The sequence below is a fragment of the Calypte anna genome, chromosome 11 (assembly GCF_003957555.1).
Source record: "Calypte anna isolate BGI_N300 chromosome 11, bCalAnn1_v1.p, whole genome shotgun sequence".
Taxonomy (NCBI): Eukaryota; Metazoa; Chordata; class Aves; order Apodiformes; family Trochilidae; genus Calypte; species Calypte anna.
The window spans coordinates 2,346,210-2,363,719 of NC_044257.1; the positions used below are offsets into that span (position 1 = coordinate 2,346,210).

The window sequence follows — 17,510 nt, forward strand, 5'->3', positions numbered from 1 at the left end:
CACAGAGGCTCCCACCACAGCCTCTGCTGCCTGCAGGAGAAGGGGGGAGGTCCGGGAGCTCTGAGGGGGCAGCAAGGCCCTTGGACTGCCTCCAGCTGCCATCTTCTCAAGAGAAGGAAGCAGTGTCCTGAGGAGCATGAATCCTGAGTGGGATGCTCTGGTTGAGCCAAATGCCTTTGGGCAAAAGCTGAAGAGCTCAGCTGTCCTTTGCTGTGGGTTTGGAAGTTGGGATTGATTTAGGAAACCTGCTGTGGGCATGTTTGGGAATGGTGTGGAGCAGAGAGCCCCGTGGTGCTGCCAGGAGGTTGCTGGGCTCAGCTCGGCTGCTCAGAGGTGTCTCAGGGTCTTTGTGTGAGTCCCCTCTCTGCTCCTGTGTGCCCTGAGGGTCTGGTGGGTGTGTGCCTGATCTCTCTGTGCTGCTGAGCAGCTTGCAAGGGAGCAGCTGGGACAAAAGCAGGGAAACCTGGAGGCCTTGAGGAGGAGGATTCATGTCTTGGCTTGATTGTTGAACCTTCCCAAAGGAAACAAGGAGAGTTGTACTCATGCTGGAGCTATCCTTGGCCAAATTCCCTCTTCCTGTTAGCGCAGCCCCTGCCATGCTTCCTCCTCCCCAGTTCTCCTGGGCTGCCTGACACCTCTTTGCTACCGAGTTGCTCCTCCCTCTTCTTTACAGGCTCTAATTATGGTGTTTTCAGGTGGAAACTAATAGTTAGATCTCTTGCTGCCTCCCCAGTGCTTTTCTTTTGATGTCTTTCATCAAACTTAGCTATGGAGTGGAACAAAGGTGGTACACAACTGGTGCATTTTTTTCTCAAAAGCTGCATTTATAAGGTATGTGTGAAGAGCTGGATGAGTGTGGGTGCCCATCCCTGGCACTGAACCACCCCTCTGGAGTCAGAGCAGCCTGGCCTGGCTGTCAGCACCCTGGGTGTTTTCCTGAGTGACACTGTGTATGACTGTAGTCAATCATGGCTGATTATACAGAAATTTATAGCAGGGGGAGAGGGGTGGCCCTGGGGTGGAGAGGGTGCTGGTGGTTGTGCTGACCCATGCAAGGCCAGGAGACAGCTCAGTGTGAGACCCCCTGTGAGACCCTCCTCTTGCTCTCATCAGACGGGGGGTCAGGGCACTCGGGTGTTGCTCACACAAGCCCTGAGCCACCATGGAACAAATCCTGCAGAGCTGTCCCAGCTCCTCACCCCCTCTGCTGATCCTGTTCACCTCCTGCCACCCAGGACCCTTCTGATGTTAAAATACTGAGACCTGAACTGGGAGGTGAAGCCTGCAAGGGGTGGAGAATTAACTCAAAGCTTCTGGAGAGGGCAGTGGTGGCTTCAGCCTGGCCCAGGGCTGGGGCAGGGTTCCTGCAGCTGGGACACCATCCAGTGCTGCCTTTACATTTTGTTGTTGTTTAAAGCTCTTCCCTCTCTGCCATGACTGCAGCGTGTGTGCTTCCTCCCCTCCCCAGGGACAGCTTCATGAATGGTTTGTTGTCTGTGCAAAGCTTCAGAGGGATGTTAAAAAAAACCAGTCAGTCCCCTCAGTCTCCCAGCAGAAGGTCCATCCTGCTGGGGTGGCTGCATGTGGGGGTCTTATGGAAAAAAAAATAAATTTCCAGAGCTGCAGACTTTGATCTGGAAGTGGAGCTGTACACAGCATTATTTTTAAACCAGTCACTCTTGAAAGGCTGAGTCTCCATCTGGAAAAGGTGGGGGGATGGTTGGGTTTTTTCCTTTCCAGGGGCTTTGCAAGGCCATTGTGTCACAGGGTCACAGACTTGTTCTGGCTGGAAAAGACCTTTAGGTTATGGCTGATGATCTTAACTCTACCAAGCATTACCCCTGAGTCCAGTCCTTCACCACCACATCTGCCCAGCTTCTAAACCCCTCCATGGCTGGGGGTTCAGCCTCTCCCTGGGCAGCCTGTGCCAGTGTTTCATTACCCTTGCAGTCAAGAGTTTTCTTCTAACATCCCATCTGAACCTCCCCTGGTGCATCTTGAGGCAGTTTCCTCTTGTTCCTTGGGAGGAAAGTCTGACTCCCCCTTCACTCCAGCCTGGTTTCAGGGAGTTGTAGGGATTGAGGTCTCCCCTCAGCCTTTTCTCCTGGCTGAACACTCCCAATTCCCTCACCCGCTCCTCATGGCCCAATCCCCCCTCTCCCAAGGGATGAATCCTCTCCCCATGTCATGCCTGGAGGTGACCTGGGAGCCATCAGCGGTGGGACCTTGTGGGGCAGCTGGTGAGCTGGTGGCAGCAGTGACAGTGACATCCCCAGAGCACAGAGGCTCCCACCACAGCCTCTGCTGCCTGCAGGAGAAGGGGGGAGGTCTGGGAGCCCTGAGGGGGCAGCAAGGCCCTTGGGCTGCCTCCAGCTGCCATCTTCTCAAGGCCTCACAGAGAAGGAAGCAGCAGGCAGCCCTGAGGATGGCACATGGAGAGCTGCACTCTGTGGCCCAGCCCACACCTCCAGGGAGCTGCTGGATTTGGGGAGGTGCCATGGAGCTGCTTTGCTGCTCTGCTGGGGTTCCTGGGGTCTGCCCATTCCTCTTGCTCAGGCTGTGGTGCCCTGGGCATCTGCATGAGGGGGACAGTGAGGAGGTGCCCCCCACCCTCCTGGGCACCCACCCATGTTCAGGGGTTGCTCCCCACCTCCGGTGCCAGAGCAGCAGCAAGCAGCAGCCCTGAGCACAGGGTGAGGGGCTGGGGACAGGGACAGCCTGGCTCAGGGTGACTCAAGTGCCCTTCCCAGACCTTCCCATCTAGGACACCCTGAGCTTAAATGTCCAAGATTATTTATTAACCTGAGTATAACAAATATAACATGTACACAGTATAAAAATGAACATAGAGCATGACAGAGGTACAGGTACAACAGGTACAACTATACAATGGCCAGTTCATTGGATGGTAACATATTAAGCACTTAATGGCTTGGGAAAAGCAAGTTTTGATTGTAAAATTTGTATCCTGTTCCACTGAAGTTATACAAAGTACATTCAATACTGAAAAGTGACTCAAGAGAACAGGACCAGGCCTGGCCACTTCAGGTTACATTGATCTGGGACTGTACAAAATGGATCCAGACACTTCTCTGGGATGAATTTTAAGAACTTAGCAATTAAATTAAGAAGTACAAAGTGTTTCAGGGAGGGTGTTCTTCTTTTAAAAGCATGTGGAACATTTGCTGCTGGTGGAACCAATGGGCACCAGCGACATGCAGGGGGCACAGCCTGGCTCAGCCCAGGTCCAAGGTGATGGGTGGGAGGTTCTGGTGCTTGAAGTACTGAACCACTTGCTGGGGCAGCTCTGCCAGCACGGCTTTGGCCAGAGTCTCCTTGGGGGCCTGTGGGGAAAGGGAACAAATGCTGGTGTAAGGGGGGGTTGTGGAGGATCAGCCAAGCAAAGGTTTTCATACCACACAGCAGCAGTGTTTTATACACCCAGGATGACATTCTGTGCCACACTGTCCGTTCAGGAGGTGACACACTGGTGGGGAGGAATCAAACATCCTCAGTGGGTTGGGAAAAACAGGTATTGAGTAATAGCAGGAGGAATGGAAACACACTGATGACTTGCAAAAAGAGGGAAAATGAGCACTGGCTGATTTTCTGCATCCTCTGGCAATGTCAGGCCCAGCCCGTCAGGCAGAGCTGCAGCTCACTTGGGATTTTGTTTTTTTCATTTCTCACACTGACATTTTCCTGAGCCCAGCAGCGGGCTGGGCAGTGGTGGTGGGGAAACCACCCTGCAGAGGGGACACATGCAGGGCTGGAGCCACAGGGAGGGGACCAGGGGGTCTCGGGGCCCCAGGACTCAGGGCATCGGTCATTAAGCCCCCACCATTAAGCATGGCACATCCCAGGGGCCAGAGATGGGAGACCATGGTGAGGGGCATGAGCCCAGTTCCACCCCAGCTTGCTGTGATGACCCTGCTGCAATCAACTTTTGGGTGGGGTTTTTGACAAGGGGTGGTGAGAGGAGGGGGGTGATCAGCTGGAGCCCATACCCAGCTGCAGAGCACAGCACCCAAGCACTGCCAAGGCCTGTGGCACTCAGGGCCAGGGTCTGGGTGGGTGTCAGCCTCCTCCCACCCAGGCTGCTCCATTTCAGGCTCGCATCCTCCTGCCCGGGATCTCCCCCTGCCCACACTCACGTTGCGGAAGTCGCGGAAGGGCACGAACTGCACGATGTCCCTCAGGGCCTCCTCGCCTGTCTGGGAGCGCAGGACACGGCTGTCCCCATCCAGGAACTCCATGGCAGCAAAGTCAGCATTGCCCACCCCCACGATGATGATGGACATGGGCAGCTTGGATGCCTGCACCACGGCGTCCCTCGTCTCGTCCATGTCACTGATCACCCCGTCCGTAATGATGAGGAGGATGAAGTATTGCTGGGGGGGGAGGAGAGGGGGAGGGTCAGACCCACCAGGAGCACCCTCACACCACAGCTGGGGCCCGTGGGGTGCCAGTGGCTGGGATACTCCACACTTTGGGGTGGGGAGTCAGGATCCTGTGGAATTTGGGAGCATGAGGTTCCTCCCCAGGCCTGCCAGCATCACCCCCTGCACAGAGCCACAGGACAGGTTGGGTTGGAAGGGACCTTAAAACCCACCCAGTTCCAACCCCCTGCCACGGGCAGGGACACCTCCCACTGCACCAGGCTGCTAAAAGCCCCATCCAACCTGACCCTGAACACTTCCAGGGATGGTGCAGCCACCAGCACCCAGGAATTTCTGATACTACCACTCCCCCTGCTATTTGAAAGATGATAAGCAAACAATAAACCAACTCCTACCTCAAAATATTTTGCTGGTTAGTACTGCACTTTGTGATGGGGAAAAAACCCCAAGAATCTATACAGAGACCTCCATGTCAGGGCCAGGAGGAGTTTGGGGCCAGGACCTGAGCCCAACTGGGAGATGAAAGTGGAGACCCCAACAGCAGCAGGGAGCTGGGGGATGGCAGAGCAGCAGCACTGCTCCCCTTCCCATGGGAAAGGAGGGCAGCGTGGCTGATCCAGAGGATACACAGATGGACACAGCCCTGCTGGACCCAGCTCAGCAAATCTGGCGCATGCAGGCCCCCAAACCTCATCTCCTCTGCCTCAGGGGAAAGGAATGGTTCAATTTTGGCACATTATGGAGCCTGCATGTGCTGGAGAGATGACAAAAACAAGCACTTCAATGCACTAAAGCCCTTTGTTCCCCTCCTCATTCTTTCCATTTCCTCTGAAAACTCCTCTGCCAGTGCAGCCATTCTGGGAAAGCAGGAGAGGGAACACCTCCCCAGGCTTCTTTCCTTGGTTCTCCTCCAGCCCACATCTTCTGAAAACTTCGTTGCTCTCCCTTGACACTCTCCAGTCATAAATTCCAAGCACCAAGGAGGTTGGGTCAAGCTTAAACACAACCCAGGGAGGAGGGTGAGGGCTGGGCAGGAAGCCAGCCCCATCCTGACCCCTTTCAGTCTGTTCTGCTGGCAGAGCACTGCCCAGGCTTTAGAGTTTGGGGTGTTTTTTTTTTTTTACTACATCCAAACTTTTCAGAAAAAATCACATGGAGACAAAGGTCTAAAGAGCAGGAGCCAAACATCTGAGTTGGAGAGTAAAATTAAGTCTAGGAGAAGCCCTGCATAGTCCTGCCTGGTGGCCAGCACTGGAAGCAGGACAAGTGCTGGAGTCAGAATGGGCATGGGAAGAAGGAAGAAACCTGGAGGAGAGCACTGAGGATGGGAGAGACTTTCAGCTGACCCCTTCCTCCCCATCCAGCCATTAGTTGTGAATAAATAAATCAGTGCCCAAACTGCCTCTGTGCATGGGCAAAAAAAAGGAAACCCAGAAGGGCCAAGCTCCCTGTGTTCCCTTTTTTCTAGGAAATCTGTAACGGGATCAGAGAAAAATGCTGGAAAGTCTGCAGGAAAAGAGTGGGGAGCAAGCTCATCAGGATCTATTCCAGAGGAATAAAAACTGTTGGTGGTGTGATCCCTGAGACTGGGGGGCTGCAGCTGCCCAGAGCATCACTGCCGGCAGCAGGCACCCGGTCAGGGTCCCCAGGGTTCTCCCCAGGAAGTGATGGCAGAGTTGGAAGAGGCAGAAAATGTCAGGGGTGGAGGCAGCAGCCAGGGTGTCACATCTGCCAAGTCACCACCAGCACTGCCCCATGGCCAGGGCCCCCTGGGATCCATGGGCACACCAACCTGGCAGCACCTCCCCCTTTCACCTCAGTTTTCTTTTGTCCAGATTACTCACTGGTGAATCCAGCAGGGGCTCTGGGGATGATTTCTGCTTCAGGAGGAGGTGGTGAGGCTGCATTAAGCAGCACTCAGTGAGGGAAGGGGCAGGGTGGCTGCAGAGACCCTGCTGGAAAGGTGTGTTTTAATTCCTCAAAGTTGATTAATTCCCTGATAATCAAATCGTGTGTAATCCCTCACCATCCCCCCCACCTCGGGACACATTTGAGTCCTCTCATCCCTTAAGAACTGATGGCTCCAATGTTTGTCATCTGCATTGCCATGGAAAAGCTCCAGGGGGGTGGGGTTTGTCTCGTGTTTGAAATGTTCCAGAGGAAGAGGAGGGAAAGTCCAGGAAGCCACTGGGAAGGGGCACCAGGAGAGGATTTGCTGCACACCTTGGGATGGGATGGGAGAGAAGACCCCAGGGGAGCAAGACCCCTCATCAATAACACTTTGTGCTTCCCCAAAAAAAAGCTGAAGCCAACACAGACTTGCCTCTGAAGGCACTGCCAGTGCCAATTGTTTAAAATCTCCCATTAAATTATCAGTGCTAACAGAGGGGTGCAATTTGCATATGATCAGTGCCTCTGCTCACCGCAGAGCCCGTGGGCTTTTCCCTCCCCCACTGATGCTGAGAGACAACAGAAAAAATGAGGAATGACCTGGATTTGTGCTGAATTAAACTAAATTCCTATTTCCTTGTGCCCGGGTCTGGGAAAAGCAACAGTACTTGAGCCAAGGCTGGAAAAGTTCCCTTTGGGGAGAAGGTTTCAGGTGTGATCCCGCTTTGTTCCAGGCAGGAATTCGGAAAGCTTCTACCCACAGGAAGCTCCTGGTACACAGGTGCTGATGGCCAAACTGAGCTGCTTTTGGCCAGCAAAACCTGGCCCAGGTTGCCCATGAAAGCTGTGGCTGCCCCATCCCTGGCAGTGTCCAAGTCCAGGTTGGATGGGGCTTGGAGCAACCTGGGCTGGTGGGAGGTGTCCCTGCTCTGGAATGGGGATTGGGACTGGGTGAGATTTTAAGGTCCCAACTCAAACCAGGCTGGGATTCTATGAACCATCACTCCCTCCTTTTAGGGGAACAAAACTTTCATGTAACCCATTCAGGCTGTACAGATCAGATGCTCTGCAAGCAGTGCTTGTGAAGAACTCCAACGTTTGCTGGATAAGTGGGAAATCTGCAGAAAAGCTTTGGCTGATGTGCCACAGCTGATGTGGAGTTGACTGTTGTCAAGTTTCTGAGTTTGGTTTTGTTTTTTTCTTCCTAAGAACTCTCTGCAATGTCTCTGCACTGAAGTGACAACAGCCAGCTGAGAGCCCACAGCTGCAGGGACCCCAGGGACTGTCCCTGTGGGAAGTGTCTGGCTCCTTGCCCACAGAGGGAAAGACATGAAACAAAGCCCAGGCCTTTCCTTCCCCTGCCCAAAGCCATCAGGATCACCACACCACAGGATCACCATGGGATCACCATGACACCATGGGATCACCATCATACCACAGGATCACCATCACACCACGGGATCACCATCACACCATAGGATCACCACGGGATCACCACCACACTAAGGGATCACCATAGGCTCACCATGACACCACAGGCTCACCATAACACTATTATGGGATGTTACAGACTCACAGCTGCTGCCTGCTGCTGGGTGGCCTGAGCTGCAAACCGAGCCACGTGGTTGATGATGGGGGAGAAGTTGGTGGGTCCATAGAAGCGGATGTGGGGCAGGCAGGCTGAGTATGCTTGGACAATGCCCTCCACACCTGAGGGGAAGCAGAGGAGTCAGGAAGAATAAGGAACCACAGCTCAGGCCCACCACAAGCTCCACCAGTAGCTCAGCTGTTATGGGTTAAGATGTATTTCCCCTCACTCAGCTCATCCAGCTCTACATCTTCCATCCACCTCAGCTCCAATCCCCTAACACCAGGGGTTTGCTCTCTGCTCATGTTGTAGTGGGGCCCCAAGCTCTCAGGGCTAAAGGAGGCAGTGCCCACAGGCAGAGGTGGCTTCTCCCAGGGCTCTGCAGAAATCTTGGAATCAGCCAAAGAGGAGGAGCCAAAAGTTAAGCAATTCCTAAGTAATTCCTGGCTTCAGAGCATAACCCAAAACCAGACAGCCATGGAGCAGAGGTAGTGGAGAGCAACAAAACAATTCCAAAAACACCCTTGGAGCTCCCAGCTGTGGCATCCACAGGTCATGGGAGAGCCCTCACAGCAGCAGAGACCTGGAAACATCTCCAAGGTGTTGTTGGTCAAATGCTGAGGGAAGGGGAGAAAATTCTGAAGACACCTGAGGAGTCCTGGTAGATGCTTACCTGAACAGAAGGGGTTTGTGGGGTTGAAGTTGATGGCAAACTCATGAGATACCTGGGGAGAAGAAAGAACCAAAATGAACCCACAGGTCACTGCAGATGCTGCAAGGCTGGTTTGGGGCTGAGGCTCCTGGGGGGCACAACCCAGTGGTCACTCATGGTCCATCCAGCAGCACCTCCCAGCCCTCTGCCACCCAACAGCAAGGAGCAGCAGTTACCAACGTGGTCATGGCTGAGCACTGGAGGATGGAGTGGGGCCTCAGGTCACCCATCATGGTGACACAGGAAATTCTCACATTCTTCTATAGCTCTCAGAGCAGGTTGGTCCCACGTGGCTCCCCAAAGCAGGAGGGAGGCAGACCCTGAGCAAGCTGGGCTGCAGACCTGATCGTGTCAGCTGCCATGCCAGAGCCACCTTCATCGTCTGTGTCACCACGAGGGTGACAGAGACATGGCTGCCTGGGGGGAGCTGGTCCCAGCATGACCAGAAACCACCCCTCCTCCAAGGCAGCTGCTGCATTCCTCAGGTTCCTCACCACCTCCTCCCATGCTGAGGGAGATGCTCTCGTCACAGGGAGGTCCTGGAGGACCCTGCACATCCCTGTCCCTGCCTTGCTGCACTTCCCCAGCCAGAGAAACCAAGCAGCTCCACTGCCTGCAAACCACCAAACGTTCCTCATCTCTTCCCCTGGGAAGAGCCTGCAGACAGGAACCACAATACACTGGGCACCCATTGCTCTGAGGCCATGGCTACCAGCAGGGGCAGCTCAGTGGCCCACCCGTGGGTCAGGAATCCTCCTGACAGTGCCAGAGCAGCCCTGGGGACCCAAAGCTGCCTCTGCCAGACCCTCTGAAGGATGAAGGGGATGATTTGGGCTTTCAGGCCACCAGCTCAAGGGTCGCAGAACAAAAAGTTCCTGCTCTGCTCATGCCAGAGTGACCAAACAAAGGAATTTTCTCCCTCTTGGAAGGGTGGGGGTCTGCTGAGCTGCTGGGTCAGGGAATTGCTTGGGGACATGGATATTCCTAATGCTGGACACATGGCTGTCCTCTGAGTGCCCTGTGAAGCAGAAGGTTCCTCCTGAGTCTGCAAAAGCAACACAGATCTGATTCAGATTTTCCAGTTGTACAGGGCCCTTGTGTCAAAAGCAGCAGAAGTTATTTTGGTGAGTGGCTGTGGGGTGGGAAACAGCAACCAAACCAGAGCAGGTCCACCCAAAAGTCCTCCTCGTGCTGCAAAGCTGCCAGGCCAACATCACCACCAGTGCCCTGGGGCAGACGGGTGGGCTGCAACATGCACTTTTTTTGTTTTTCTTTTGCACATGCCCTTTCTTGTAGAAACCTCAGTTTTGGAGGTTTAACTCCTCGAATTCCTTTACTTTCACTTTTTTTTTTTTTTTTAAGAAAATATTCAACATTCTGCTCTGCAAGTATTTATAGATATGGCAAGGAAAAGCATTATCATGCTCTGCACTTCAGAAGAGGGGTTTCACCTTCTTCAGCAAGGATGAGGTTTGGAGCTGTGCTCTTCCCTGGCTGCAGAGCAGACACCTTGTCTGCCAGGAGCATTGCAAAACCTCCTCAGGAATTTTAGGGATTATATCTATATATCTCTGCTAAAAAAATCCAACAGGAGGGCTTCGAAAATAACAACAAAAAAGAGGATCTGACTCCTTAATCAGTTTACACTTTGTAAAACAGTTCCCATGAAGTCCAATTAAACATACATGGAGCAGCAAAAGAAACTCTTTCAAACCAGCCCAAAGGTTCACAATTTGTCCAGGCTGTGTCCCATCCAGGCTGTTCCTGAATGGGAATGGCTGTAGCTCCATCTTTTCCCATCAAGAATTATGGATGCACTTCACAACCACCCAGCCAGAGCCTGTGCCAGAGAACTGACCCTGAAGGTTCTCTGCCATCTCCCCCAGTGAACCCCCCCTGCCATGACTCAGTTTCCCTATGTAAGAAAAACAAGGCAAATGGAGAGAAAGCCTGGAGAGGTGGCATGTTGGAAAAGCTGCTCTGTGGGAACAAAGGCATTTCCTTTGTCCAAGCCCATCAGACTAGATACTGGTCAGAATTTTTTTACACTGAGAGTGGTGAGACGCTGGCCCAGGTTGCCCAGAGAGATGGGAAATGTCCCATCCCTGGAACCATTCCAGGTCAGGCTGCTCAGTCTCTAAACAACATGATCCAGTGAGCATGATCTGCTCACTACAGGAAGGTTGGACTGGATGCCCTGCAAACGTCTCTCCCCACCCAAACCATTCAATGATTCCACCTCCCAAACTCAGGACAAGTGGTGGAGCTCAGATTTTCAGCCTCACCCTCTCTGCTGCCACCTTGCATGTGCTCATCCCCCAGAAACTGCATCCCATCTGCTTCCCTCTCCTGTTCCCTACTGGGAAACTGCTTGGGGCTCTGTATGGAGCTGTTACACAGCAAGATGTTCTTTGACATTTCCAACGAGACTTTTGTGTGCACAACATCTTGCTCTGATGGGTGCCTGGAAATGCTGGGGAAGCCATGGCAACAGAGGCAGAAAGTGCCATTTATACTATTCTTACCTCTTAACAATCTTCCCCATTTTCCCTCTGGTCTGGGGGTATACCTGCTGCCCCTTGCTGTGTCCCCCCAGAGAGATCAGTGGCTCCCTGGAGCCTGCCTGCTGGGACACAGGGCACAGGTTTCAATGGAGCACTGCTGCTTTGCCTTGGAATTGTGGAATCCCAGACTGGTTTGGGTTGGAAGAGACCTTAAAGATCACCTAATTCCACACCCCTGCATGGGCAGGGACACCTCCCACCAGCCCAGGTTGCTCCAAGCTCCATCCAACCTGGACTTGAACACTTCCAGGGATGGAGCAGCCACAGCTTCCTTGGGCAACCTGGGCCATTCTCTCACCACTTTCAGAGGGAAGAGTTTCTTCCTAATATCCAAGCTAAGTCCCCCCAGTTCCAGTTTAAACCCACCCCCTCTCATCCCATCCCTCCAGGCCCTTGCTCAAAGCCCCTCCCCAGCTTTCCTTTTCCTTCAGGCACTGGAAGTTGCTCTGAGGTCTCCCTGGAGCCTTCCCTGGGCTGAACAACCCCAAGTGTCTCAGCCTGGCTCCACAGCAAAGGCTCTCCAGCCCTTGGTCAGTCTCTGTGGCCTAAAAAATATAGACTATTTCACAAATTTGTGCATCATTGGAAACGACCCAATGATTGCCAAAATTGCCAAAAAAATCCTAGATGTGTGTGATGTGTGCTGATGGAACACAGACCCTGTGGTCAGGCAAGGCAGAGAGGGATGAAGTCCCCAGCTGGAGGAGTGCAGGGTGATGCTTGAGGGACTCCAACAGCTGAGGGGTCACTCTGTGACCTTTGGGTAGGGGTCAACACCAGTGTTGACATGGGCTTGGACATCAATCTGGGAGACAACAAGGTGGTTTTGCTGGTAGCACTTAAGAAGCATTGGGAAGCAGTTCTGCAGCAGGCGGGTGTGGGGTGGGCAGAGGAGCAGCTGGCACAGTCCCCATCTCCCCTTTGTCACTCTGCTGAGTGATGGACACTGTGACAATTCATCCCCTGCATCCTGAGCTCCATTACCATCTCCATCCCCACTGTGCTTTCCAGTCCCATTCCTCTCCCCAGGTGCCTGCTGGCTGTTAGTCCTTGGAAGCTGCCTAGAAATGGTGAAGTGACAGACCAGGGACATTTGCTGGCCAAGGAGAATGAATCAGCTCCAAAGTGCAAGCAGAGGGATCTCCTCTGGTGCCTGGCAAGCAGAGACCTCCTCTGAGTCACATGAATTTTGGCTGCTGGGAGAGCAGAGAAAAGCACAAAGCCAGAGTGGGGAGGAGATCCCCAGCCTCGAGGGCTGGCACTCATCAGTTTCCCAGACAGATCCACAGCCACTCATGACTGATGTGCCATGCTGTGCTAAGTTCCCCTCCCAAAGAATACCAAAGGTTCATCAAGATCCAACCCCAGCCCAAAGCTGGGAACTTCTCAGAACCAGCAAGCAGAAAGAAAATGCACATGAAGGGCCTGAGCAAAGAGCAGCCAAAAGACCCAGCCAGCAAGGGAAGATGGTGGTGGTGTCCCAGGGCATCTTCACAGCCCCAACCCTTGTCCACCTGAGGAGGAGAATCCTCCTTGCCCCTTGCAGGACCAAGGCGCTTTTAACCCCTTCAGCACCTAATCCCAACAAAAGATCAAGGTGGCATTTGGGAAAGGATTTTGGAAAGCTCCTCTGCCCCTGCCCTTCCAGACTCTGCCCATGCAACACCACTTCAAGCCTACCCAGTTCTTGGACTTCATTGCCACCTGATGTGTTCATCCAGGGGCCTTTTCCCTTCCCCAGAACTGTTCCTGCTTCCTGCCAGGAAAATTAATCCAAGCTTGGCCCTGCCCCTCAATGCCTGGGAGCTGCTGCTGTCACACCAGCCCCTCTCCACCTTGCTGCCCACCCACCCTGTCACATCTCACTCTCCATCAGCTGAAATCCCTCATACCCTCATCCCCCTCTGCCCGACACCTTTTCCCTGACAGATCCAGTTGGGAAGCTCTGCTCCAGCCCAGGCAATGTCAGAACAAACCCATCCCAAACATGCAGGTGGCCACGAGAACTCACCTTCCAGTCTGGTGGGAGCTGGGCACCAAATCCCAGAGCAGGAAACATCTTGTCTCTAAAAGAGAAGAAGAAAAACCTGTAGGTGCCAACATGGACTCACACAGCTCAGGCCACAACCAGCTGCCCAAGCACAACTGAAACAGATGCCAGCCAGCAACATCTGAGCTTTAAAAATAATGAGAGCTGAACAGAGAGAGAACAGATGTTCCCCTTTGGCTTTTGATCTTCAGAGAGAAAAGAGTGCAGCTCTGCTTCATCATCCCCAGGGATCAGTAGCATCCTCTTGCCCAGACACCTGAGTCTCTTGCAGATGTGTAACCATGGAGACTTAAAAATAAAATAACTCCCAGTTTTAGTCACAAGAGCAACTATGGTAAGACCAACAGAGTTCCCCTGTATCCCCTCCACTGGTGCCTGAGATGATGCCCTCTGCTGCAATCTCAGGGTGGCCAGGGACCAAACACCAAGGTGAGGCCCCAAGGGGCTGCTCTCCAGGTGTCCCCAGCAGCCCTGTCCTTACCCTCTCCCCTTCCTGCATCCCAAGGGCCATTTCTCCCAAGGCAACATTTAGCCCTTGCTCTGCCCAGAGGAAGCCAAGGCCCATCCATCCCAGGAGCCCTGGGGAATCAGGGAAACCTCTGCTGGGAGTGGGGGTGCTCAGAGCTTACGAGTCGTAGTCCTGGATGATCTGTCCAACAGCCCAGAGAGCTGACAGGTACTCATTGGTCCCCATGGGGCTGATATAGTGCAATGAGGAGGGGTCCCGTGGGTTCCCATTGGAGGCTGTGAAGTCAATCCCAACCTGGGGAGGAGAAGAGAGAAGCCCAGCCCTCGCCTCCTTCAGCCTTTCCACCACAGAGCACCCCACAAGTGTCCCCATGCAGCCCCTGTTCCCCAAGGCATCAGCTCCATCACAAACTCCCACTGCTCATCTCCCAGGTGTTAAGCTCAGGAACAGCACAGAGCCCACAGCAGCCAGGGCTACCTGGGCATTTGACCCTCATGCCCACAGAGCCACAGCCCTGAGCAGCTCTTCCCCTGCAGCCACTCTTCCCCAGGACTCCTTGGGGACCGACACACGTGGAGCTCTGAGGGGACTTGGGCATTTCTACAAATGTCTTTAAATAGAAAACCTAATTGAGGAGGGAGAAAAATAAAGTGTTCTGCTGACAGCCTCAGCCCCAGTTAAATTTAGTCACACCTGACTGGGAGTGACTGGGAAGGGACAGTCGGGAAGAGGCAACTGTGCCTCTGTTTGCTGCTCATCACACAGGAAAACCCAGAATAACCCCAGCAGCCAAATTGGGCTCAGGGAATTCACCAGGGACTTGGCTCTGGAACTGTAAGGGAAGAAGATGAGCTGCAATTTGGCTTAGAAGGGACCTTGGCCTGGCTGCAGCAAAAAGACATCTAAGTCCAGGACATGGCACCAGCCTGTGCCAGGGTGACTGCTAAAACAGACTTGACAGGGCAAGGGGACACAGGTTTAACCTGGAAGAGGGCAGGTTTGGATTGGAGGTATGGGATAAATATTGTATAATGAGGATGGGGAGACAATGGGCCAGGCTGCCCATGGAAGCTGTGGCTGCCCCATCCCTGGCAGTGTCCAAGTTCAGGCTGGATGGGGCTTGGAGCAACCTGGGCTGGTGGGAGGTGTCCCTGACCATGCAGGGGGGTGGACTGCTGATCTTCAAAGGTCCCTTCCAAATGAAACCACCCTATAGTTCTATGAAAAGCCAACTTCTTTGTCAAGAAGCCCTACAGCCTCACCAACCTGTGGTTCAGTTCTGTGCCTGTGTGCCCAGCTCCTGCTGAGCACCGCCAGGGAGCAAGAGGGAAACCAAAGCAGGGGAAGGGAGCTCAGGGGTGTCAGAGAGGCACAGGACCCATTTCTGCAAGTGATGGTACCAAGAAGCACTCCAGAAACAATTCAGTGGAGGCAACTGGTTTGTCCCCAGCATCAGGAGGCAAGCAGCTGGGCAAAGTGTCCCCTTCTCTGTGGCTTCAGCCCTTCTTTCCCCCATCTCCCTTGGTGGGGAGGACATCAGTGCCCTTTCTGAATTGAAAGGGTGGATGTGGCAGCATCCTCCTCCTGGCTCAGGCCTTTCTGCAGTGTTGTACCAGGGCTTTGGACCAAAGGAGACTTGGGAGGGGAAAAAACCCTACAAAAATCAGTGGATCTTTATCTAAATTTGATCAAATTAGTATTTTTCTCTTCTGTTCGCTCTCCAGCACCAAGGACTCAGTGGCAGAACAGCACACAAAAAGCTCTCCCAATCACAAAAAGCTCTCCCAATTGCTCCTGTTCCTATGGCAACTCTTCCTCCTCCTACTACTCTCCCCCCATTGTGTTTTTAGACAAAACAACAAAATACAAACTGAAACACTGAGTGCCTGCAGCTCTCTCAGTACTGCACCAGGAAAGGCTTCAGGAATTAAATAAACCCAGTTCTGCATCAGGGCAGTTTCTCCTGGGGATGTGATGTCCACTCTTGATAAGCTGTGGTTCAGCATGGAAGAAGGTGAGAATGTCAGTAAAAATGCAGAGAACCAACTCATGAGCAGCCCAAAGCCTCTCAGATGGCTTCAAACAAGGACAGTTTCCACAATAAACTGGGGGGTGGTTAAGCCAAGAAGTTAGTAATGTTTTGTGAAAGGTCAGAAAGTCCTTGTCCAAACCTGACCTAGTGCCAGGTCCCTCCTTACCTGAGCATCACAGTAATGACTCCGCCCAAACCACATGGTTTAACAGCAAAATGAGACAGCTCCTCACTGGAGCACCCAAGTTAGTGCCAAATCTCCTGCAGAACCTCCCTTCCCAGTTTTGACCATTACAGACAGGTTACTGTGACTGGGCAAAGAGAAGCAAATGTCCTTACTGTAAACATCAGCTGGCATCCTCCCAGGATGTAGTCCAGGAAGGAGAAATCTCTTGTGATCTGAAAGAAAACCCCCCAAAATGTGTTTCAGCAATCTGCACAATTTCAGAAGATCAAAAATTAATACCTGGAAGTACCCAAGCCTGCAGCCACTGTGACCTTGGGCTTCTGGGGACCTTCAGTCACACGGGAAAGCAATGGGAACAACCACTTGCTGCCACTTCACATGGGGCCAAGAAGATCACACACTGGTCCAAGGCTGGGGTGGGAGCCTGGAGAGGGATCCCTAAGAGCTGGAAGCATCCATCCTGGTGACCTGAATGGAAGATCCTCTCCCTGTGCTCCCAGCACCTGCAGATCTGCTGTGGGCAGAGCTATGTTGGTGCTTTCACTGCTATGCTGCTATTATATGAAGGGAGGACTTCAGCAACACCTCAGCTCCCAGGGCCTTCTCCCTCCCTCCTGCACTCAATCCCTGCCCTCAAGGAGGCAGCAAACAGCTGGGAAGCACCCACAGCTTGGGCTGCCCATGCTGGATGTTTCCTCCTGGATCTGTGGGCACCTGGGGTGTGGGGTGGCACCAGCAACTTCATGCAGCACATGCTCCAAGTGGAGAGAAAGCCAAGCAGGAAGGAAATCCCTCTTTTAGCCATACTAAAGGACCTGTGCTTGGGAACACAAGGGCACTGAAAGCAGAAAGGATGGTGAGAGCTTGGGAAGACTCAAGCTTGACCAAGAGCAGAAGAAAACATCCCAGCAGCACTGAACTCACTTTGCAGGACTTGACAATGATGATCCCAGAGTTCTTGTAATTCTTTTTCTTCTTCTGCTTTTTGGGGTTGATGCACTCCACCTCAAGCTGCAACACACAAGATGGATACACAGAGCTGGGCTTTGCAGATGCCACCAGCAGCCACATCCTGCAGTCATCCTCTCTCCACACCTTTCCAAGTGCTGAAGAAGCCCTTGGAAGCAAGCTACCAGAATTTAGTGATGGAAGTGGCGGCACAGGACTTGCATGGGAAGAGGCTGCTTCCAGCTTGCCCAGGAGATGGGCATCTCCAGCTCAGGTGCTCTGGCCATGGCAGTGGCCTGGGAGTCACTCATGGTGCAGGTGGGAGTTGATTTTTGAGTACAGGCTGAGGATCTCAGTGCAAGTTCCAAAATCCACCACCAGCCCCTAGGAGCACCTTACCTCCTCTTTCCCAAAAGCACGTTGGCACTTACTGGAAAGGCATCCTGGGCTTCACACATCCTGGCCACTGAGGTCTGAAACTCCCCAATGAAGTCATGTCCTCCATCACTGTCATAGTCATAGCACATCACCTAGGAGCACAACCCAGCTTCAGTAACCATCCCCTGAAAGGAAACCTGCTAAAGTTCTCAGCCTCTCCTGCTGGAAACCCCAAACAAGGTGGGCTTTTGTTGTTGTTGTTGTTGTTGTTTAGGGAGTTGTTCTAGTTTAG

General features: G+C 53.1%; 1 protein-coding gene across 4 annotated transcripts in view; it reads right to left on the minus strand.

Annotated features, from left to right (window-relative positions):
* Positions 1 to 2,776: 2,776 nt before the first annotated feature.
* Positions 2,777 to 17,510, minus strand: part of CPNE2 (copine 2) — a 45,725-nt gene continuing 30,991 nt past the window's right edge. For 2 of the 4 annotated variants that reach the window (XM_030457902.1, XM_030457903.1), the window contains exons 9-17: positions 17,272 to 17,370; positions 16,817 to 16,903; positions 16,045 to 16,104; positions 13,834 to 13,967; positions 13,166 to 13,220; positions 8,552 to 8,603; positions 7,867 to 8,000; positions 4,155 to 4,391; positions 2,786 to 3,344 (exon numbers count right to left, since the gene is read on the minus strand). In XM_030457902.1, coding sequence (XP_030313762.1) covers positions 3,237 to 3,344; positions 4,155 to 4,391; positions 7,867 to 8,000; positions 8,552 to 8,603; positions 13,166 to 13,220; positions 13,834 to 13,967; positions 16,045 to 16,104; positions 16,817 to 16,903; positions 17,272 to 17,370 — 966 coding nt within the window. In that variant the 3' untranslated portion in view covers positions 2,786 to 3,236. Of the gene's footprint in view, positions 3,345 to 4,154; positions 4,392 to 7,866; positions 8,001 to 8,551; positions 8,604 to 13,165; positions 13,221 to 13,833; positions 13,968 to 16,044; positions 16,105 to 16,816; positions 16,904 to 17,271; positions 17,371 to 17,510 lie in introns of all 4 variants that reach the window. The other 2 variants (XM_030457905.1, XM_030457904.1) reach the window with 2 other exon arrangements.